This window comes from Rhinolophus hipposideros (genome assembly GCF_964194185.1).
Source record: "Rhinolophus hipposideros genome assembly, chromosome: 8".
In the NCBI taxonomy this organism is placed as follows: domain Eukaryota; kingdom Metazoa; phylum Chordata; class Mammalia; order Chiroptera; family Rhinolophidae; genus Rhinolophus; species Rhinolophus hipposideros.
In genome coordinates this window covers 83,556,752-83,580,467 of record NC_138054.1, presented here as the reverse complement: position 1 = coordinate 83,580,467, position 23,716 = coordinate 83,556,752, and the positions used below count along the sequence as shown (strand labels likewise).

Genomic DNA, 23,716 nt, shown 5'->3' with positions numbered 1-23,716 from the left:
CCCCAAATAGCCACCCTTGCTGCTATTTAAAACGGATTCATGTCACACCCCATAGATTTCATCTCTACAGAAATGTCACCTATCATGGGCCTGAATACATCTGCTCTATCGCCATATAAACTACAATGGCGTGCAAGGGTTGAGGCAAACTCACCTGGGGGCCATAGGTAGGCTGTTTTCAGCCAGTGGAACCCCAGGTGCAGGGAGGGTCTGTATGGGACTGGCGGCCTAGGAGGCCAATCAGAAAACTGGGAACATGGACAAACAGCCAATCAAGACATGAGCAGAAAGTTGCAAACCTTGTGGGGGCGGAGCTTTGGGGACTTGAAGTCCTTTGATCCAATCAGTGCAGAGTGTCAGAGAGTCTCCGGAGAGCTCTACCTGATGCGGTCTGCTGAGGCCTGGAGAAGCCACGTTGAGGTCTGTCCTCCCTGAGCCTTGCTCTCCCTCCCAGGCAGTAATGATTTTCACTGCTGTTTCCTGAACACCCGCTATGGACCAGGTCCTTAGTTTACCTTACAGCACTATCCAGTGGGGCTTGCTATCCCAAATTTAGAGATGAGCACACTGCAGCTTACGGAAGTCAAGGCAGTGGTTCCTACACTGACGTTGCATTAGAATCTTCTGGAAGACTTGTTAAAACCCAGGTAGCTAGCCCACCCCACCCTGAGGTTTCTGATTCAGCAGGTCTGGAATGGGGCTCAAGAGCTTGCATTTCTAACAAGCTCCCTGGGAAGGGTTGTTGCTGCTGGTCCAGGGGGCCACACTTTGAGAACCACCCGGTTAAAAGCATAGTTTACAGAATAGCACTAAAATACCAGATCTAACACAAAACCTGCGGCCTGGCTTCTCCACTGTCCCCTTAAGTGTGTGTGTGTTGTGTGTGTGCGCGCGCGAGCGGGACTTTATTTCTCCATCGGCAGTAACCTGAGTGGGATCCCACTCTCTCCAACCTCACTGAATCACCACCTCACACACTGCACCCCCTCCAGCGCCCACCTGCCCCCCGCCCCGCTCCCCCAGAGCAGTCAGCCAGAGCCTCCAGTTGGGGTTGTTAATTTTATCTTCCACCACCACGAAAGCACAACAGCTGGCAGGGGAGGGGCGAGGCAGGTGAGCGGGTGCTGCCAGCCAGCTCCCCACGGAGCGGGAGGCGGGAGGATGGATTATGCCTGCAGCCATCGGGTTCCCTTGTGACCCCGCTCCACTCAGAGAGGCCCCCATCTCCTGGCTGGGAGAGTCCCGGGTAGCAGCCACCCACACTGGCTATGACCTAAGCCCCAGCTCCCCACCTTCACCATTGCATGAGCACATGGGCTCCCATCTCTTTCGTGTTGGATTGGAGCGGGCGGTGGGCTCCGCTCAGCAGCTGCCACATAAAAGAGCTCGTTGCAGCCCATATAAGTACAGACGCTGTGTTTATCTCTCCTGTCACTGATGGCAGCACCATTTGGGGGCTTTTTGTAAGTTCTTTTTTTTTCCCTTGGCTGCTGTTACTACTCAGTTCAATATTTAATTTTCCCATAAACCAAAGAGTTGTGCTTTTTCTTACTCTTTTCTTGCTGGAGTCCCCCTCCTACTATGGGATCTGCCTCCTCTGGCTTCGGCTGGGAGGTTTGGGGTGGGACTGGAGATTTCAACCCTTCCAAATTGTACAGGGACTGGAGGGCAGGACAACTGGGTCCTTCCCCCAACTCATCCACTCATTCATTTGACAAATATTTCTTGGGCGAATCCTTGTGTGTCAGGACTTAGGATGCAGCCATAGACGTGAAGACTTTTTGCCCTCGTGATGTTTATATTCCAGTGGGGGGTGTCAAGAGAAAAAGACAAGTATGCAAACCAACACAGGAATTGATTCTACATTACGGTGACCTCTATGGAGAAAGAACACAGACGATAAAAGGGGGACCTAGCTTAGATTGCAGGGTGACAGGTGAAAGATGAACAGGACCCAGCCGTGCAAAAAGCTGAGTGAAGGACTTCAGGCAGAGGAAGCAACAGGTGCAAAGGCCCTGGGGTCGGAACAACCTTAAGGTGTTCGTGGAACACCCCCCAAATATCTCAGTATGTTTGGAGCCCAGTGATAGAGGGAAGCTCAAAACTAGGCTAGAGATGTGGGTAGGGCCCATGGCATCTCAGGGCCTTGTAGGATTTCTTCCACAAACGGGCTGCATATTTGCCTGTGCTAAGAACAATGAAGGAAGAAGGGAAACAAACAGGAAGTGAAATTGAATTCCTGTGTGGTGGGCCTGCACTAGCTCTGAGATGAAGTTGAATAAAAGCCTTCAGGAAGCCCAAGTCTAGTGGAGAAATAGACGTGGACAAGCACCTATGAGTATGACAAGAGCAGGACACTCCCGGAACCCAGAGGATAAGCCCCAACTGGGTCTGGCACACTCCTGGAAGGCTGTCTGGAGGAGTAAGCACCTAAGGCCAGCCATAAAGGATGCGGCAGAGATAACCAGCAGAAGGAGTGGTATGTGCAGGGCCCAGAGGAGGTGAGCAAGGTGAGGAAGGAAACTTGGGCAGCTCGGTGTAGCTGGAGCAGAGAAGACTTCCTGGAGGAGGCACTCTTTTCAGCCGTTATCTTAAAGAAGCAGAAAGAGACTGGTAGAGTAGATAGAAAAGAAAAACTGAGAATTGGGACCAAAAAAAGAGAAAGGAAATGAAAATAGGGACCATGGAGGCACATTTATATTCACGGACACTTTTATATTAAAAGGGTCTTTTTCTTTTTTTGAAATATAGTGTAATGACTAGGAGCTGATTGAAAAGAAAGGCAGTCAATAGAGCAGGCATGCTGAGAGGAAAAAAAATGGATTTTTGCAAATAATATAATTTTGAACTTGTCTTTTCCCTTCCCTCCCCCCTCCCCTAAATCTAATTGATTACCACTCCATGATAAATCACACTCAGAGCAGAAGTGTACTAAGCACCATTATAAAGTGGTACCCAAGGAACAGGACAGATTATCCCTTCCTCCAGACAATGGCCATTTCAGGGAGAGAATGAAACTCCTCTATGCGTCTCTTGCAGCCAAGGGATGGGTGTGGGCAATCAAAGAGATAATATAAATAATCCCTTTCTGTTTGTGCATCACTTTGCTGTCATTGTAAAAGGTTTATGCCCATTTTCTCATTTGCTTCTCCTCTCAAAAATCCTGGCAGCTGAAAGGTTGGCAGGGTATGTTTTACTGAACCATTTTATAGATGGAAAGACTGACACAGGGTGGTAGTGAGGGGTATTTGATTTGCCCAGGTTCCCATGGGAGGTTGGAAGCCAAGTCTGGGCTGGAACGTTGGTCTGTCTCTACTAGAGCCAGGACCCCAGCGGGAGATGGCGTGGACCTCCTGATGGGGAGAGAATTTAACTCAAGTAGATAGTTACAAACAAGCATGGGGCAGACACCTCTTTCCAAGAATACTAGTGTTTATATAAGAACAAATGTGTGTTTCCAAATGCAAAGTCCATGGGATGATTTACTGAGCAGAGAGCCATCACATTATCTCCAAAGTGAGTTACGAAGACCAAAACAAAGTTCTGCTTTCAAGATAAAGGCACGCGATATTTCAGAGTTAATTTCATAAAACTGTCGATCTTAACTATGGAGTCTAACATAACAACTCCTGCCTCCCTTGATGGCCGTGGATCAGGCGCGACAGAGGTTAGTTGTGACGTGCACCTATGTCAGATACAAAGCCATGTTCCCTTTCCTGATGCTAGACAAAATCAGTTCAAGAAACTTCTTGCAGCAATTCTCGTCACCTAAGGCAAAGACAGAAATAAGCTGGGAAATCCACTGGCTTGACTTGGGGATCCATGGATTCAGGGGAGTGTATGGTTGTGACCTCTGTTTGCCCCTGGTGGTAGACTTGTAGAACTGGGGGGCTCTTCCTTCTGCCCAGAGCTGGTGTTACAAAGTCCAAGAATGTGTCTGGAAGTGGTTCGTAAATCCTGAAGCTCTGCCCATATCTAGTTTCTTTCTGCTGCTACAGCAACTACTATTTATCCCCTCCGCAAGCCACATATGCCTGCTCGGTCTCTCTTCACCCGACGAGGGTCATGACGGATGCGTGGGACGCGCCCCCTTTCCCCCGTCCCCCAGGAGAGCATTGTTCTAGCACAGGCACCTCTAAAGACACAATCTCAGGTGCACAGGAACGAGGCACTAATGTGGGTGCTTTGGACACTGTCACACAGGAGTAGGAGACTGGTGAGCCAGGGTCTTTGTTGATGCTTTGCCAGTATATGCCACCTGGATCACTGCCCGGTGGCCCTGCTTTACACTGCTCATTGCAGAGCCCAACTTTGAACTCAGGATGATTCTTATCCAGGAAGTCCTGTGGACTTGATGCCTGTATCTGCATCTGGCCTTTGACCAGACACTGCTCCTCGGGCCATGGGATCTGTCCCACGCATGGGTACAAAAGGGGGCCGCTTGCTTTGACCTTCGTCAGAGATTGTAACAGGGATGGGGGTGGAGATGAGAATGGAGATGGGGTTGGAGTTACGGAAGGGATGCAGCTGGAAATAAGGGTTGAGTTGGGGTGGGGATAGCGATAGGGTTGGGGAAGGGAATGGAAGTGGGGATAGGACTAGAAAAGGGGATGGGATGGAGGTGAGAATGGAGGTGGGGGTTGAGGTGGGGAGGGGATGTAGTTGGAAGACTAAGAATGAAGGAGGCCTGTAGATGACAAGCCTACGAAGCAGTGGGCTGTGGGAGAAAGAGTGCTGTTCTCAGTTGAGGCCAGGGAACGAGAGGAGGAAAGGGAGAGGGTGAGCGCTGTGTGCAGTGAAGCAGCCATGAGCAGCCAGGGGCTCCCAGGTGTACACAGCTCCCCGACTGCCTTCACTCAGAGCCCTGCACCGGGTGAGATGCAGAGTGACATTTCTCTAGGACACAGTGACTGAGGATTATGTTGATGGGGAAAGTGTGAGCAGCCTGAGCTGTCCATGCTGATATTAGCAGCTCTGCTGTGTCATCGTCCATACAACCGAAATCTGTTATTGTCTTATGAGCTTGATTAACTGTACATATTGCTAACACCTGCTCAGAAATATAACAAAGGACAGGAACACAGCTCCCAATCAGGGTCTGTGTGGGTGGTGTGCGTGACTTGTGTGCAGATCTCCAGAATGGGGACGTGTGCCCACGCAGGCGTGTGTGTGTGTGTGTGTGTGTGTGTGCACGCACGCACCCATGCTGTGCAAAGAACCCTGGCCAGAATTTGGAAGGCTTGGGTGCCAGTTCAGGCTCTGCCACCACAGTGTGACTATAGGCAAATTTCTCCCTCTCTCTGACCTCAGTTTGCTAACCTATAAAATGGCAGGTCTAGACCAGCAGTGTGCAATAGAAATATAATGCAAGCCACATATGTAATTGTAAGTTTTCCAATTACCACATGGAGAAAAGTTTTTAAAGGCAAAATTAATTTTAATAATGTTTATTAAGTCCAATGTGGCCCAAATGCTATTTCAACATGTAACCAATAATAAATATTAATGATGTATTTCACAGTCTTTTTAAAATTGTCTTCAAAATTCGGTGTGTGTTTTACATTTACTGCACATGTACTGAACTCGAAAAAGCCACATTTCGAATGCTCGGTAGCCACAAGGGGTGAGTGGTCATTGTATCGGGTCTCCTCACAAAACTGTGAGTGCCCCAAGTGGTAGAGACCAGGTTTTATTCTCCCAGCCGGTAGCAAGGAGCCTCAAAGAAAGAATCTTTGTAAGTAAGTACTGCTAATAAAGGCAGCTGACACGTATTGGGTGCACTTTTAAAACATTTTCAGGTACTGCTTCATTGAATCCTCACAGGTACCCTATAATGTTTGTTTTGCAGATGAGGACACTGAGGTTCAGAGAGGTCAAATAACTTGCCCAAGGTCACACAGCCAGTAAGTGGTACAGCTGGTCTTTGAAGCCTGAGTCGTGGAGTTTAGAGCCCACACTCTTAACCACTGTCCTAGACTTCCTCCTTATATTAGTAATACAAATCATCTTCATTAAAATTGCTAAACTGTATTTTCAGGCTTGCTATGTGCCAGGCATCTTGTAAGCAACATCTCATGTAGTCCTGAAAGCAATCCTATAAGGAAGGTTCCAGGTGTCTATTGGTATGGTCCCTTCATCTTTGTGGCAACCGAGTGAAGTAGAGCCACCCACAGGACCAGGTTCTGAGGGGTCTGTATTTGTGGAAGTTGAGGTGTGGCAGGTGAATGAGTGACGCCAGTGGCTATAATGTGTACTTAAGGCTAAAGGTACCAATGAGTATGAGCTCCTTCCTTCTTTCCAAAGATATAGGTACCACAGCTTCATGTCACAGATTGGGCTCTGGAGCCAGGGCGCTTGGGTTCAAATCCTGACTCCGTGAACACAGGCAAATTGCTTCACCTCTTAAATTTCCCCATCTGTAAAATGGGAATAAATAAGCCCACGTCATAGACTAACGGGAGGATAGCGTGAATTAACACACGTGAGGGTTCAGAACAGTTCCTGCCTCCCAAGTGTCAGCCACTGTTGGCTCTTGCAGGTTTTCAGTCCAGAGCTAGAAAAGTTAGATTGCAGAATCTGCAACTTGTGGGGAATTGATGTGTTCTGGTGTATTTTTCCCCTCTCGGAAGTTCTCCCCCACTTACCATCTGTTTCATCCCATCTTACACTTAATTACAATTCTCCCTCTATTGTTCTCCCATTGTTTCCTGTTTGTCTGCTTCCCCTGATGGCAGCATGTAGTGGCTGCCTGAATGAATGAATGGTTCATACCTGGCTTCCTTTCACTAGACCTTAAAATAGAGCTGCCAGGCGGCTGTAGCCCCCGCCAGACCAGGAGCTTCTCATCCCTTCATCACCCATCGCCTGCCTACCGCTAGCACCTGGCACCAGGCCCTGCACCTAGTAGGTGTCAGGAAATGTTTGTTGAATTTAATTAAACTTAACTGGAGTGAAAACCCCCTGCAGGAAGGAAGGGCGCACGCTTCTTCCCTTTCTCTGCTTCCCCCACTGCTCAGGACCCATGGCCAGATAAGCCAGAATTGACAGCCTTTCCCAAAGGGAAGTGCTAAGATTTCTGGCTCCTGTCCTGCTGATAACAAGGGGGCTGGCGAAATAATAATAGGAATCATAAGAATAGTCAATTCCTGCCTTGAGCTAAGCCCTTTCATATCTAGTAGCTGGTTCTTCTTCGAATACGCCTGCCAAGTATGATTCTCATTCCACAAATCGGGGAACTGAGGCTCACAGTTTTGGAAATTTGCCCAAGGACATGGAGGTAGTGGTGACCTAGCTGGGACTTGGCTCCACGTGGGTCCTTTCCAATACCCCGCAGTGCCTAGAAGCATGGTCTTTGGCAAACCTGTAGTGGCAGCTGGTGAGGAAAGCAGAGAAGTGAGCCGGGGGTAGGCAGGACCAGTCAAAATAAGCCAGCTTCTGGAAAAAAGGAAAGCAGGAAGCCTCCTGCGTCCCAATGTCTCTCAAAGTCATCTACTTCTTTTTACTGCCCTTACCGTCATCTAAGCTATGGATTTCTCTAGCCTAAATTCACACTCTGATTCCAGTCTGTTCAAAATGCAACTCTAATCATGTCACCGCTCTTGCTTAAAACCTTCAATGGCTCCCCACTGCTCTCAGGACAAAGGAGAAAAACTCATGAACAGTGGTGCGCTGGGAAACCTGCTTCCCGGCTGCTGGGGCAGGGGAAGGAACAAATAAACAAAAAAGCCCTGATATGTAGCCATGGCTGATTTCCATGCTGTAAAGACGCCCACTGTGGCCCATTTCAGGCTAGCTGCAGTTTAACAACTAGTTCACTAAATTCCTGAAAATGTCACAGTTGGCTCTCGTGAGCCGGTAGGAACCTGCCCCAGGGAGTGGGGACCCACCAGCAGCTGCCCTGCGCATCTCCCCAGCCCCACTGGGCACCACTTCCTCTGGCTCCTTGAATTCCGACCACTATGGCCTGCCTCCCAGCCCCCCTACCCTGGGCCAACCTGCCACCAGACCTTTGCACAGGCTGTTCCTGCCACCTGCCACCTTAGACTCTGTCATACCTCCTGGTACCTGGAGCACTTAGCATATACCTGTGTTAATCTCTTGATTCATGCTTGTCTTATCCACCAGGCTGTGAGCAGCATGAGGCAGGGACCACCTTGTCTGAACACCCAGGAGGGACATCTTTCTCACTGTGGTTGATGCCAGTGGCACCCTCTGGAGTTGTATGACATTTGCTCCCCGCACCCCCACCCCCACCCCCACCCAGAACCCATCATGGGATCTGGCCCATCTCAGATTATCTGCGAACACTTCCTGAATCTTCCAGTTAAGCCTTTGTCTTCCTGTGCTTCCCTTTTGGGTAGCTCCTCCCACCTCCATCGAAGTGGTGGCCGCTGACACACCAGCCCCCTTTAGCCGCTACCAAGCCCAGAACTTCACGCTGGTCTGCATCGTGTCCGGAGGGAAACCAGCACCCATGGTGAGTACCCCCAGAGTGCCCAGCCCCTCCTCAGTCCACACTGGAGCCCTTTCCTCCGTGGCTTATCCAGCTGCAGCTGTCACCACAGTGCCCACTCTAGAGAAGGAAAGAGAGAGGGCGTGGTCTGCATAAGTTAACTCTGCCCCACTCACCTTGGTCTGACCCCATCCACTCAGCTGACCCGCCCAGCTCTCTACGTGTTTCTGCTGCTCCCAGTCACCCAGGGCTGAAAACCCCCATTTCTGCTGGATCCTGGGATCCTAGAACTGCACAGCGGGAGTGGTCTTTAGGGGAGCCCAGCATCTAATTCACCCCTGTCCTAGTTATTGAGCAGGATGGAGACAAACGAGGCCCAGAATGGGGATGGCATGTATCCAGAGTCACCCACAGTGTTCTTAACAGTGCTGGGTCTCAAGGTCATGTCCTCCAGCTCCAAGTTCACAGTGGAGGGAGGGAGAAAGGGAGGGAAGGAGACAAGGAAAAAAGGGAGGGAGGGAGGAAGGAGGAAGAGAGGGAGGGAGGAAAGGAGGAGGAAGGGAGAAAGGAGGGAGGGAGGGAGAAAAAAAGGAGGGAGGGAGGGAGGAGGGAAGGAGGGAAGGAAAGGAAAAAGGGAGAGAAGAGGAAGGGAGGAAGGGAGGAGGGAGGGAGAAAGGAAGGAGGGAAGGAAGGAAAGAGGGAGAAAGGAGAGAGGAAGGAAAGGAGGGAGGGAGGGAGGGAGGCAGGGAGGGAGGGAGGGAGGCAGGGAAGGAAGGAAGGAACAGAGGGAATCCCTGTTTTGGCCTCCTCCTTATTAGACCCAGCCTAGCTGCTCTGAGGTCTCAGTCCAGCTCCCGAGTTACTGTCCCAGCTTCAGGGGCAGGGGAGGATGTGAGAGCACTATCAGATCTGGGGTCCAGCCCGGCCCCACCACATGCACTGAATGGCCCTGAGCAGGAAGATCATCTGTCTGCTTCTCATTCTGTAAGGAGGTTTAGAGGATGGACAATATTACAGTTTTTCAGCTTCTTAGAAAGCAGTAGGACCGTTTGGTCTGAGTGAAATAGATGGAAGCCGCATGTATAAAACAACTCTGAGGTACCTTTGTGGAGCCCTGAGGGTTCCATGAACCTCTACTTATGGGCTACATGCTCCCAAGGCCCTTCCAATGTGGACATTGTGTAATACTTTAGGTCTTGACCCTGAGAGTCTTTCCCATCGCTAGGATCAGTGAGGGGTGGATTCCCTAGGGAGGGTTAGAGTTCAAGGTGGGGAAGCAGGGCATTCCAGACCCTGCCTGTCTCACAGGCATGGTCCAGTGGCGTGACCTGGGGACCCAGGCCGGTCTCACCCGAGGACCTAGGCCCACATAGAACCAACTGCCCAGGACAGGGCAGTAAAACATGTACAAAGAGACCCAAGGCAGGGCAGTGGGCAGGTGCATGGGCACAGGTGGGGCAATGGGCAGCTGTGCAGAGACGAAAGTTTCGTGAGGCCCATTTCCCTCCACCCACATCTTGTATTCCCAAGAAGACAGATTAAAAAAGCAGCTTCAAAGCCAGCCATTGGTGAGAGCAGGACATGGCCCCAACATTTCCCCTTTGGAGCCCCTAAAGAAGTCTGCCCTCCCCCAAAATGGTCTTTTTCCCCAAAGAAAAATTTTCCAGAGGACCCAAAGAAACACTCCTCATAGCCCTGGGACTATGGGATAACCCCCCTCCCCGCCTGCCTGCTCCTGCCCTTTAAGACATGGCAATAAAACATTCAGATATGGAGACATATCTTCCCATCTCCCCACATACCAGGTATCTTACATTTGCCTGGAACTTCAGAACTTGAAAGAATTCTTTGATATAAATTACAAACCTGCTTTTGAAGGACTATTCAAAAAAAAAAGAAAAGAAAAGAAAAAACCCAAAGCAGGCTATTATGTGCATAAGAGATTCTTCGTTGGAGCTATACACTCTGCCAGATTCTCTGCATTGCACATTTCATTTACCCCCCACCTCTCCCACCTCCCTGGCCTCAGCCCCCCTTCTCCTGCCTCTCCTCCCTCCCCCCACCTACACCAGCATCTGAGAGCTGCTCCCTGCCCTCTCTTCTCCCTGTCTCCCATCTATTTATTTATCGGATTTATTTTAAAAAATACACCCAATCCCCACAGGCCTCTGGGCAGATGTACCAAAATAAAAAGACAGCAAATTACATTAAGTGCCGCCTCTCAAAACTTGAATTCCCCACTAGCAGAGAAAATAAGAAGACCTTCGCTTTTGCCTCATCCCCACACCTAGCTCCCTCCCACACATGCACCTGTTTTCTGTCTTGTCTGTAAAAGCTCCAAAACGCACATACACACAGAGATCCTTTCCTCCTTCTTCTTCTGACATCTCGTTTAATCCCCAGTGCCCCCCCCCCACACACACACCTTCTCCCTCATTCACTTGCTCTCCCCGGGTGGGCATGGACCACCCCTTGGAGCCCAGGTGACTGCCAGGCTGTGTCCAGGTCCCCTCTTTCTGCACATTGTTTCTAAGCCTCCCACAACCCCATGAGGTAGGTGCTCTTATTCCTCTGTACAAGTAAGGAAACTGAGGCTCAGAGCCTCACCGGCTGGTAAGTGATGGAGAAGGGCTCAGCCTCTGCCACCAGGGCCTTTGCGTCCCCATTGAACAGAGATGACTCAGAATCTTGGGTGCTGGAGGAAAAGGAACAAGGGGCTCTACCTGGAAGGCTACTAGGAGGAGGAGGCTCTGGAAGGCCTGGCCTCCTGTGGCCATTTCCTCCGAGACCCCATGGGGAGGTCCAGGACATTGGCACACAATGTTCTCCTACACCCTCCTTGCAATTTCAGGTGTATTTCAAAAGAGATGGGGAGCCCATCGATGCAGTGCCCCTGTCAGAGCCGCCGGCTGCCAGCTCTGGCCCCCTCCAGGACAGCAGGCCCTTCCGCAGCCTCCTACACCGTGACCTGGATGACACCAAGGTGCAGAGGTCACTGTCCCTGCTGGACACTGAGAACCGGGGTGGGCGGCCCTCCACGGAGCGTCCCTCCCACGGCCTGACCCCAGACCCCAGCATCTTCCTCCAGCCCACCACCGAGAACATCCCAGAGACGGTGGTGAGCCGCGAGTTCCCCCGCTGGGTCCACAGCGCAGAGCCTGTCTACTTCCTGCGCCACAGCCACGCCCCAGGCAGCGACGGCACCGTGGAGGTGCGTGCCCTGCTCACCTGGACACTCAACCCGCAGATCGACAATGAGGCCCTCTTCAGCTGCGAGGTTAAGCACCCAGCGCTTTCCATGCCCATGCAGGCAGAGGTCACACTGGGTAAGACTTGGCACATGCCCTGCTGTGGCTGCCTGCACAGATGGGGGTGGGGAGCCTGGAATAGGGTCTCTGAGCTGCGGCCGTGGAGATGGGGACGAGGTGGGGCAAAGTGGAGTCAGGCTGGGGCACAGAGGTCAGAGTCGGGGTTCTTCAGCAGGTTCGCTGAGCTACATTGGAGAACGTGGCAACATGCAGGGAGGCCACGGGAGTTCACAGGACAGGGTCAGGAACACGAGAGGTCGTGGGAGTCTGGCCTGGGAGGATCAAGACTCTGGATCAGTATTAGAAACCATGGGAGGTTTTCAAGATTGGAAATGGGACATGGAAGGCAGAGGGAGGGTTGCTGGGTGAGTGAAGAATACAACACTTGGGACTCTTCAGAGAAGGTTGCTGAGTCAGGTCATGGGAAGGTCGAGGAAGGTTTGCTTGGTCACAGTCAGGAACATTGGGAGGTGACAAGGACATTTTCTGGATCAAATAAGAGACCCATGAGCTCAGGGGAGAGTTCCTCGGTAAGGGTCACTGACGCGGCAGGTCGCAGGATTAGGGTCAGGAAATTTTGCCAGGTTGGGGTCAGGAACACATAGGACATGGGAGGACACCACTCCAGAGCCAGAACCCTTGGAGTCGCCCACTTTCCCCCCCTCATTTCTCATATCCCACACCCAGGCCATCACCAAGCCCTGATTAACTCAGCCTTAGAATATATCCCACATCTACCGTTTTTCATGGTTTCCTCTTTGACCACCCAACCCAACCACCATCAGTTCACACCTGGATTATTACAGAGGGCTCAAACTGATCTTTCTTCCACATGTGCCCTCTTCTGTTTTCCACCCTCATCGATCCATTTAAAATATCAATCAGATCATGTCTTCCATACATACCCACCCAAAACTCTCTAAAGGTAGACATATAGGTTGATAGAATAGAACACTGTTCAAAAATAGACCCTCGTATATAGACTCACTTGATTTTTGACAAAGGACCCCAGGCTAGTCCATGGGAATAGAGAAGTCTTTTTTAACAAATGGCCCTGAAACAACTGGAGAAGCATAAGGAAACAATGAACCTGGACCTTTGTTTCGCATACGCATTGAATTAATTTGAGATGAATCATAGACCTAAATGTAAAACCCAGCATCATAAAACTTCTAGAACACAGGAACATATCTTTACAACATTAGGGTAGGCAAGGATTTCTTAGAGAGGTCACCAAAAGCATTAAGTGAAAATTTGAAAATTGGTAAATCGCATTTAATCAAAATTCAAATCTTCTGCTCACAAAAAGACAATGTTTAAAAAATGAAACGACAAACTATACCCATAGACTGAGAGAAAATAAATACTCTAAACACAGATATATGACAAAGGACTTGTATCCAGAATATATAAACAACTACTATAGGTCAGTAATGACAAGGCAACTCAATTATTAAAAAAAAAAAAAATCTACAAGTGGCCAATAGGTATATAGAAAGATGCATAATATCATTCGTCATCAGAGAAACGAAGACTAAAACCTCAGTGAGATACCATTTCTCAACCACCAGAATGGCTAAAATGGAAATGATTGACAATACCAAATGTCGGCGTAACTACAGAACCATCAGAACCCTCAGGCATTGCTGGTGGGAGTATAAAACAGCACTATTCCCTGGGAAATGGGCAGTTTCTTACAAACGTAAAGCCTCTATGACCCAGTAATTTCACTCCTAAGTATTTACCCAAGAGAAATGAAAACACAGATCCACAAAGACTCGGATATGAATGCTCACAGCAGTTTTCTTCATAACAACAACAAAAACTGTAAGTAACCCAGATGTCCATAATTAGGAAAATGGATGGAAAAAAACGCGGTGTGTTCATACAATGAACTACTTCTCATCCATACAAATGAATAAACTCCTGATGCACTCCACGTGGATGGAACTCAAAACATACTGAGCGAAAGGAGCCAACAGCAAAGAGTACATACTGCATGATTCCATTTATATGAACTTCTAGAACATAAAACAAGTCTCAGAGGGTGATATAAATCAAAACAATGTTTACCTATGGAGAGTGGAAATTGACTGAAAGGAAGCATAAGGGAAACTTTTGGACGGATGGGAATGTTCCAGAGTTTGATTGGGATGGTAGTTGCATAGGCATTCATCAAATTGTATATGTAAGGACTACATTTCCCTGTGTGACTGCCATCACATTTAAAATGAAATCCCAGTCGTACTCATGTATCACTCCCCTCCGCTCCATCTACTACTCCAGCCACAGGGTCCTCCTTATTCTTCCTTGAATATACCCAGCTCAGGGCCTCCTCTGTGACTTAGCACTGGCTTTCTGTCCTTTTTGCCTAGAATAATCTCGCCCCAGTATTCTCAATCCCTCCTTCATTCAAGTCTCTGCACAAATCTACTCAAATCTTCTACCCTATCTCAAATAGCTTCTTCCTCCTTACCTTGCTTGGCTTTCCGGCATCATATTCATGTCCACCTACGAGCATATTATAAATTTCCTTATTTCTTGGATTCCTCCACCGGAAGTTAAATTGCATGTGGGCAGCATCTTTACCTGCCATGTTTACAAGGTACAGGGCTCAGAACAATCCCTAACATATTACTTAATGAACACTTGTTTAACAACAATTAATTAATACTTTTCTGGGTTGTTGTGAAGATTAAATAAGGCAGAATATACAAAGTGCTTAGCATAGGAACAGAATAAGTACCCAGTAAAATATAAGCTACTGTTTTCAGTCATCACTGTATCCGCGACGTTGCCCTGCATCGTGACCAACACAGATTAGGTGTACGATAGAAAACCAGAGGAGTAGAGCAGAATGAATGGGTTGGTGAGTGGGCTGGTAGGTTTAGGGGTAGAGGTGTGGATGGATGCTGGTTGGCTGGCTGAATGGGTGGATGGGATGATATGATGGATTGATGGACATTTGGATAGAATGAGTGGATGGATGGGTAGATGGATGGATAGATGAGTGGGTGGGTGAGTGATGGTCTTAATGAACACCCAGAATACACGGGGGAAGCCTAGAGAATCTTTCCCATGAGATTGCATAAGTCGATCCTGGCAGAATGCTCCAGAAAAGTAAAGAGGGCAGCTTATATAATCAGGATCTTTTGCCTTTCCCTGAGCAGATGCCCACCACTATACATTTCACATTGCTGTCTCAGCTCTCTCCCCCATTGTCATTTTCAGAGCAACTCCTCAAATAGGGGTAGCCTATTCTCCCCATTTATAGATGAGAAAACTGAGGCCCAAGGAGTTTAACTGATTCATCCAAGTCACACAGCCAGAGAGTTGAAGGCTAGACCTCAATCCTCGGTCTCCAGACTCCCCTTTTTCTATACTCATATGTCCAGGGGTGGGATGTTTGAAAGCCTGAGGGCTGAGGCCATTGCTTCAGGTACTCTCAGTGTGTGTTCTAGGAGCAGGCAAGGGGGCTAGGATTTCACTGCCAGCAGCTGCTAATGGGTTTCAGGGTGGTGGCAGAAGTGCAAAGGTGACAGCAGCTGGCCTGGCTTCCAGAAGTAACATTTAGACGCAGCAGTGAGGGCAGGAGTCAAGGAGCCACCTGCTGCAAAGGCGCTTGTCAGTCAGTAGCTGCTGGGATCAAGCTCAGAGAAGGAAGGGCAGAGCAGACCCCTCGCCTGCCCCCCTTTGCCCATCAGGGTCAGCTCCACATAGGAGCCTCCAGAGGCTGCAGCTCAGGAGGCAGGAGAGGGGTCTGGCTCTCCCGGTGGGAGAAGACATCAGCTCTCCCTCTCCTCCATCCTGGCCTCCTGGCTTTCCTCTGAAGACCTGCGTGCCTGCAAATCCTGCTGCCACCACTTTCATGCTGTGTGACCTCTGGCAAGCCACTGCCCTCCCTAGGGTCACAAAATGGGCTTCATGGGAACCTGCCTTATGAGCACTAGGATGGGTGTGGCAGTCCTAAAATGGGGTTTAGTGCACGTTAGACACCTGATAAATGTCCTTCATCCCTTGGGGTCAGTATGCCCAGGCCCGAGCCGGCAGGAAGTAGTCGGGACCATTAGAAAGCAGTGAGGAATCTGATCCGGAAGGCGAAAGGACTTCAAGCATCCTGGGCACAGGGACGCCCTCCCTGCTTCGCCTTCTGCTGGCTGCAGCAGGACAGTGCCGTTCCAGCAGGACAAAAGAGCAGACAAACTAATCCAGGGCCACACCGCCCTATGGAGGGCTTCCCGCCTGCAAACCGACTTTCACAGAACTTAAGTGTTAATAATAAAGAAGGCAAAAAAGTGGCTTGAGCCCATCCCTTATGGGGACAACTGCAAAAGGTCAGAAGGTTAGATGAGATCACGCACAAGGCGTGGACAGTGTATCACCTGTCACACACCTGACACATGTTAGCCTTCATCCCTCCGTCTCCCGGTATTCCTAACAACCAGGGTGGTGGGTAGGCACAGGTTGTTATCGTTGTTCCCATTTTGTGTTTGGGGAAAGTTGGGTGAAGTGACTCGCCCAAGGGCACAGAACAGGGCAGAACTGGCTCTCAGACGCCCAGGCCAGCACTCCTTTCTCGCTCCTGTGGCTGCAGCCATGGAAACTGCCCTCACCGTCCCTGCCATTCCCCTCTTCAGAGCAGCCCCAGCTCTTCCCACGGATGCTTCTGTCAGCCCCATGTGGCACTTCAGATGTCTTGCTGGTGCTTTAATTGTCTTTTGGTCTCCTTCTCAGAGGGTGATCTTGGCTGTGCTTAGGACACCACCCACATCTGCCGGCTGCTCTGATTTCTGCTTAGAGAGTCTCAGTGGGAAGGAGAGGCTAGGGGAGCAGGCAAGGGACGGTGGGGGAGGTCCCAGGGGGCTGGGGACAAAGCTTTTCTCCTGCTACCACCCCTGGAAGATGTTCACAGAGAGTGGCACAGAGCATGCATGGCACTCTGAACAATACCCTAAGGCCTTCGTCCGGCCCAGGAAGCGCTACAGGGTCTGTCCCCAGCCCCCACCTCCATTACCCCCTGGCCTTCTGCCTCAGTACCACGCGCTGGCTGTTCCCTCTGTCCAGAACCCTCCTCATGAGCTTTACATCTCAGCTGAAATGTCACCTCCTTGGAAGAGACACTGACTGCCACTCGCCCTGGGTCTGATTCTCTGCATAATGCCACACACTCCCTGATAGTTCCTTGTCTGTGGATGTGTTTGCGTTTTGAAGGTCTCCCCCGCTAAAGTAGGAGCTCCGAGTTCTTGTTCACCACTGTGTCCCCAGGCGTGCCCCCGAAAGCCCGGCACATAGTAGGTTCAAGAATTACTTGTTGAAAGAATGAATGAGTGAAGGAATGAATGATTCTGGGGGAAAGAGTCCTGGCCTGAAAGTCAGGAAATGTGGGAGACTGGCTCTGTGGTGACCTTGGATAAGCCCCTTTGTTCCCCGTGGGCCCGTTTCCCAGTCTGAAACCTGATAGGATGGACCCAGGGATCCCAGTGGCTCTTCCACCCTGATACTCTCTATGCACAGGACAGCAACGCCCTGGGCATCTTGTCTCCCAAGCTCTGAGATGTAAGGGGGCTTTGAAGACGGGATACCAGGCTGTGAGCAAGGTGTAGGGAGAGCAGACTCGAGGAAGGAGACGGCCCCCCCACACCGTGTCCACCACCTACCCATCCCCCACCTAGAGAATCAAGGGGAAAAAAGCCCACTGGGCAGGAGTCAGGAGACCTGAATTTTGGACCCCGCTCTTCCTCACCGTGTGACCTTTGGCAAGTCACTTCCCCGCTCTGGGCCTTAGTTAACTCAGCTATACAACGAGGATAATATGGCAGAACCCCACCTCGCAAGAGTTCAGTGAAGGTGGGAGTTTGGGCTGCCCTGTGCAGTCAGGGCGGCTCCCCCATTCGCAGCGGAGTCATCTCTCGGTCAGCACCTCCCTTGGGCCGCCCTGACTCCATCGTGCACTGGGCTTCTCTGATCTGACCTTTGTCACACTGGCTTGTGCTTGTCTTTCATCCCCACTGAGAGTGACCCCACAGAGCAGAGGCCATAGTCTGTACACTGTTGAATCCCCAAGTCTCAGACAGGGTCTGACTCATTGCAGAATCTCAGGGAACATGGGTGAATGAATGCAGGTAGAATCGAATGAATGAATGAATGAATGAATGAGCCTCCTCAGAGCTCCTACTGCAGGGTGAGCCTATCCCAAGGATGCTGACTGCTGGACTGGAACTTTCTCTTCTGTTTTTCCTGCCCTTCCTTTCCTTGGTCAGTCCCCCGTCCCCCTCACATGCATATACTTCTCTGACCTAGCCTTCCTCCCCCTACAGTTGCCCCCAAAGGACCCAAAATCCTGATGACACCCAGCAGAGCCCGGGTCGGGGACACAGTGAGGATTCTCATTCATGGATTTCAGGTTGGCCTCTCTCAGCATCTGGGAAGGTTGTGGGAAGTAGTAGGGGCACCAACTGGGTACCATGTCTCTGGCGGCATGCTCCGAGACCCTTCCCTTGTCCTCCAGCTGAGCCAGTGGGCCTCAGTCTGCTAATCTGTGTAATGGCAGAATTGGCTTCAAGGAGGAATGGCAAGAGATGCCTGCATTTCTGCTTACCCATCTACAAGTTGGAGCAGACATAGCTCATGGACTTTGACATTCTTTCCAGCCCTTTTCTGCCTGGTGTTCCAAGTAGCCCCTCCCATCAGATGAGAATGTGTTGCCAGGCCTGGCCTCTGACCCCTTCCTGCTCTGGCAGAATGGTTCCGCCTGTGACCTGACTCTCCCCTGCTTTGGCCAACAGAACGAAGTCTTCCCAGAGCCCATGTTCACGTGGACACGGGTCGGGAGCCGCCTCCTGGACGGCAGCACCGAGTTCGATGGGAAGGAGCTGGTGCTAGAGCGGGTCCCCGCCGAGCTCAATGGCTCCATGTACCGCTGCACGGCCCAGAACCCACTGGGCTCCACCGACACACACACCCGGCTCATTGTGTTTGGTACGCTGCACCGACCGGGCATCAGGGGGACGGCTCAGGGATGGGCCCTGGCTGGCGCTGTCTCGAGGAGGAGGGAGCAGCAAGGGCCCAAGCTCCTTAAATTTTCCCGGAAAGGGTGTGCCACAGGGAGGCACTGTAATTCAGCTGTTAAAACCAGGGAGCTCTGGGTTCAAATTCCAGATCCACCCATTAGCAGCTGGGCAACCTGGGGCAGGCTGCTTCACCCCCGTCCCTCGCTTCATCTGTGCAGTGGGGCTGACGGCCAGCCCACAGAGGCCGAGTGGCTACACTGAGACAGAGCACGGGACACCCCACAGCAGGCACTGGCTGGAGGGGAGCTGCTTTGCTGCGTTCCCAATGCCGCAATCCACTCGCTAGCTCTCCCTCTGTTCTTTCCAACAGAAAACCCAAATATTCCAAGAGGAACAGAGGACTCCAATGGTAAGTGTCCACTCTCAGAGCTTGTTGCTTAACAGTGAGTGATTTTTCAAGGCCCAGACGGCCCATTAGCCTACCCTGGCCTCTCCCTCAAGCCTCAGTCCATCGTCTCCTAGCTCGGTAGAGTCTGGGTCAGAGGTGGTTAGGAGTGGGCGCTGAGACAATAAAGGGCGATAGCAGCCCAAAGCAGCATCAGGGATTTCAGGGACCAAATGTGTCCCCACCACCATCCACAGTGACTCCAGTGCTCTTACCTCAGAGAGCACAACCCTCCCCCCCCATCCCGCCCCAAGATGTGTCCAGTACTGACTGTGGGATTGTGTGCCAGCGCCTTGGACCACTCCACAGCGCAGTTGGGAACAGACAGATACCTCTTCTGGGGCCCGGGGCCCTTCATACTGCCCTCCCTAGGCTGTCCCTTAGCATGGGGAACACCCCGTGACACCCAGATACTGCTCTCAGGCCAGCCAGCCCTCCCATCCCCACACCGGGCCGATCTCACAGTTCACAGTGAAGGCCCCCAGTCCTGGTCCTCGCTGGAGGGTCCCGATGGCCACCAGGGAGCCTGACCTCAGCCCAGCTGGTCCAGTGCAAAGACGGAGTCATGCACAGTTAGGTGGGACAGGTGGCAGAGCTGGGATTTACCCCCAATGCATCGGATGGAAGCTATGCCCATCAGACAGCGACACGGTGGCTCTGCGAGCTCTGACCCCATTCCCTGCTACCAACACAGGTTCCACTTCTGGCCCTGCCGGCGTCCGGCTTACCTTGGTGCTCGTCCTGACAGTGGTTCTGGAGCTGACGTGAAGGTTGGGCCCCTGTTCCCACCACTCCATCAGGCACTGACATCTCTGCAATTGCTTTTCATTTCTTTTCTAAACTATTTCCAGTCTTGTTCTTAGTCTTTTTCTGTCTGTGTCTTGGCTTCTTCAGTCAGTTTAATTAAAACACACAGAATGATTTTCCCCACCTGGGTCTGTGGCTCTGTAGTCTTCATTTGTTCTAGAGCAGCAACTGGGTACCCCCAGGTATCCAGCATGGGGACAGGCACTGGGGTGGGGAGATGGAAGACGCGCTCCTCCCTGGATGAGAGGTGGCGCTGCTGCTCTGACCCAAATCCCAACAACCTAGCATGGTAAGTGGCCAGAGGCTCTCAGGAAACCCAAGGTCAGCTATTGCCACAGTAATACTGCATAATAAGCCACCCCACACTCAGTGGCTTGCAACAATAAGCATGCATGATTGTGTTCCTGCTCGGGATGCAGGGGTAAAGCTGACCCAGTCTGGACGGTGTGCAGCTCTGCTTCCGGTGGCAGGCTCACTGGGCTGGACTCCAGGCTGGGGGTTGGTCTCAGGTCTCCTCCGGGGCTGTTTGTTCTGGAGCTCCAGCTAAAGGGGTAGTGGCCCTTTCACATTTGATCCTCTTACGGTAGGTCACCAAAGCTTGAGAAAAGAACCAAACCATGCGAGCCCTGCCTGTTGTGTCCATGAACGCTCCTTTAGCCAAAGAAATCACGTGGCCAAGGCCAGCCCCGGGCAGGGTGCAGCACACATATGCGTCAGTCAGTGGTAGAGGTGACAGAGCTTTCGACTCAAGCACTAGGAGGAGATAACCCACGCTGTTCAGTTCTTAGCCCAGAGGGAAGGACTGAGAGTCCCTGGGGAGGGGTGGGGTTGGCCTCTCTGAGCTGTGGTCAAGATTTGAGCGTCACTATCATGCAGGGCCTCAGCTCCCACTCCCCGCACAAGAACGCAGGACATGGTGAGGCCAAAAAGGAATACCCACGGAGCCATAGATAGGGGAGTCACACCACTATATTCTCGATGGCGGCTGGGGGAGACACAAAAGCAAACATCCGCCAGTACCCCAACAGAGGGTCTTCCTGCACCCCAGTCTCTCTGGCAGCCAAGAGAGACACAGGAAGTAGGATCCACACAATCTGCAATCCGCCATCCACACTTGCTAACCCCACTTGCTAGCCGCCTTCCAATCAGAGAACCATCTGCTTCTCTGCCACCCAACCAACCAACCCCCTAGCGTAGCCACAGCAGTTATATCAGTGGCTAAAGGCTCAGTGGTAACAGCTGATGGCCACCCAGCCACAGCAGATGGCCACCTGTTTACAGCTGACGGCCATCTAATAACCGAGCCAGCGCCTTTCCATGTGAGGCCGAGAACCTGGAAACTGCTCTCCTGGCTCTGTCCCCACAGTCACAAAGGAGAGCCCATGGAAGATTGAATTAGCCCGGATGGGTAGGCTATGGTGTGGTAACACGGTAACCTCAGAGTCTTGCTGCCTTAACACAGTACAAATGTCCTTCGGTTGTGAAAAAGCCCAAGGCAGGTTGGGCTGTCCTCCTTCATCTTGAAGCTACACCAACTGGAACATACGGCCTCCAGAATCTCCAAGGGCTGACGGATCACTGCCGTAGACAGAATAATGGCCCCCGAGAGATGTCCACATCCTCATCCCCAGAACCTGTGAATATGTTACCTTCCGTGGCAAAAGGGATTTTGCTGATGTAATTAATTTAAGGATCTTGAGATGGGGAGGGTTATCCTAGATTATCCAGGTGGGCCCAATGTAATCACAAGAGTCCTTAAAGGGAGGCAAGAAGGCAGTAAAAGGAGACGTGATGACAGAAGCAGGAAACTAGGGTGATGCAAGGAAGGAACAAGCCAAAGAAGCCACGTCTAGAAGCTGAAAAAGACCAGGACACAGGTTCTCCCCTCGAGCCTCCAGAAGGAACTGGCCTTGCCCTCCCTTTTAGCACCATGAAACTCGTTTCAGACTTCTAACCTCTAGGAAGCAAATTTGCATTGTTGTAAGTCCCTAAGTTTGTGGCAATTGATTACAGCAGCAATAGGATATTCCTACAATGACACAGGATACTTTTAAAACCCAGGCCTAATTGTGGCATAGATCACTGCTGTCCACATCCCATTGGCCAGAAGCAGTCATATGGCCCCGACCTGACTGCAAGGGAGGCTGGGCAACAGTCTTCCTGTGTCCCCTGGAAGAAGAAGTGGAGTGGTGAACACAAAGCTGTGTCTGCCCTGGAGAAGCAGAGGCCAGAGGGCGGGGATGCCCCGTCGCCAGAAAGGCATCTCACCCACCGCTGCTGCATCCGAGAAACCCGAGCCAGGAGAGACATGACCGCACTGAGCCCTTTGTGTCTCTCCCAGGCCATGCAAATGTCCTGGCGAATCGGGACCCATCCCTACAAGAACTCCAAGCCTCAGACACATCGGGCTGAGAATTAAGTAGTGACTCTGTCCCCTTGTTGTCATCACAGTCCCTTTGCCTCCAGCCAAGTCAGGACCTAGATGACTGATTCAATTAACGTCCACCTTGACTCCCAAATCTCTGACGCCCTAGCTTTGACCTGGAATTCGAGACTCCGATATCCAACTCCTATTGTTATCCCTTCCCACGCTAGAGATCCAATATGCATTTCCAACTTTATGCAGCTGAAGTCCAACTTTTGATTTTTCCTCCTAAAACATGCTTCTTCCCTTTCTCAGGAAACAGTTCCACTAGCAACCCAGTTGACTGGGTCAAACATTTAGCTGTTAACTTTTTAAAATCTCTTTCCTTCATCCTTCCGTAGCCAATCCAACCGCATGTTGACTTGACTCTCAAAATCCATCCTGAATTCACTCACTCACTCCTTCTCCACTGCCCCCTCCCTGCCCAAGGCTAGCTCTTGCCTGGGAAACTGGCTAAGCCTCCTACCTGGTCTTCCGATTGTCCTCTTGTCCCCCACCCACAGTTTGATCTCCCCACAGTTACCAGAGGGATCCTTTTCAACATAACTCATTCATGGCGCCCTCCAACTTGGAACCCTCCAATGGTTTGCCATATTGTCACGCAGGGTGTCATGCGGGGCCTCTGGTCCCACTCCCCACATAAGAACACAGGACATGGTGAGACCAAAAAGGAACACCCACGGAGCCATAGGTAGGGGAGTCATACCACTATATTCTCGCTGGAGGCTGGGTTGGAGAAAGAAAACAAGAGACACACAATCCGCAACCCTCACTCTGCCACTTGCTAGCTCAGCCACCATCTTCTTGCTAGCCCCCATTTTCTGCTAGCGCAGCCACGGCAGTTATATTAGTGGCCAATGGCTCACTGGTTACAGCTGACGGCCATCCAATCACAGTTGATGGCCATTTACTACCCAAGCCAGCACCTTTCCACATGAGGGCGAGAGCCTGGAAACTGCACTCCTGGCTCTGTCCCCACACATATGCTATAGACTGTACGTCTGTTTTCCCCCAAATTCATACGTTGAAACCTAATTCCCCTTGTGATGGTATCAGGAGGTGGGGCCTCTGAGAGGTGTTGGGGAACAGGCAAGTAGTTACAGCAGTGCTTCCCAAGGCACATTAATTCACTCAACAAATATTTATTAACCACTCACCCTGGGTCAAGCAGTGCAATGAAAGCTGCAGATTAAATAGACACAGTCATGTGGCTCTTATATCAGTTATCTCTCGTCGCAGTGATGCTGTATGATGAACATTCCCAAAATG

The 23,716-nt window shown here is 51.0% G+C and overlaps 1 protein-coding gene across 2 annotated transcripts in view; it reads left to right on the top strand.

Annotated features, from left to right (window-relative positions):
• Positions 1 to 20,145, top strand: part of IGSF21 (immunoglobin superfamily member 21) — a 238,229-nt gene extending 218,084 nt beyond the window's left edge. For both annotated transcript variants that reach the window (XM_081057819.1, XM_081057820.1), the window contains exons 5-10: positions 8,361 to 8,476; positions 11,304 to 11,778; positions 18,078 to 18,163; positions 18,546 to 18,738; positions 19,141 to 19,179; positions 19,910 to 20,145. In XM_081057819.1, the coding sequence (XP_080913945.1) occupies positions 8,361 to 8,476; positions 11,304 to 11,778; positions 18,078 to 18,163; positions 18,546 to 18,738; positions 19,141 to 19,179; positions 19,910 to 19,983 (983 nt within the window). In that variant the 3' untranslated portion in view covers positions 19,984 to 20,145. The remainder of the gene's footprint in view (positions 1 to 8,360; positions 8,477 to 11,303; positions 11,779 to 18,077; positions 18,164 to 18,545; positions 18,739 to 19,140; positions 19,180 to 19,909) is intronic.
• The last annotated feature ends 3,571 nt before the right edge of the window (positions 20,146 to 23,716 follow it).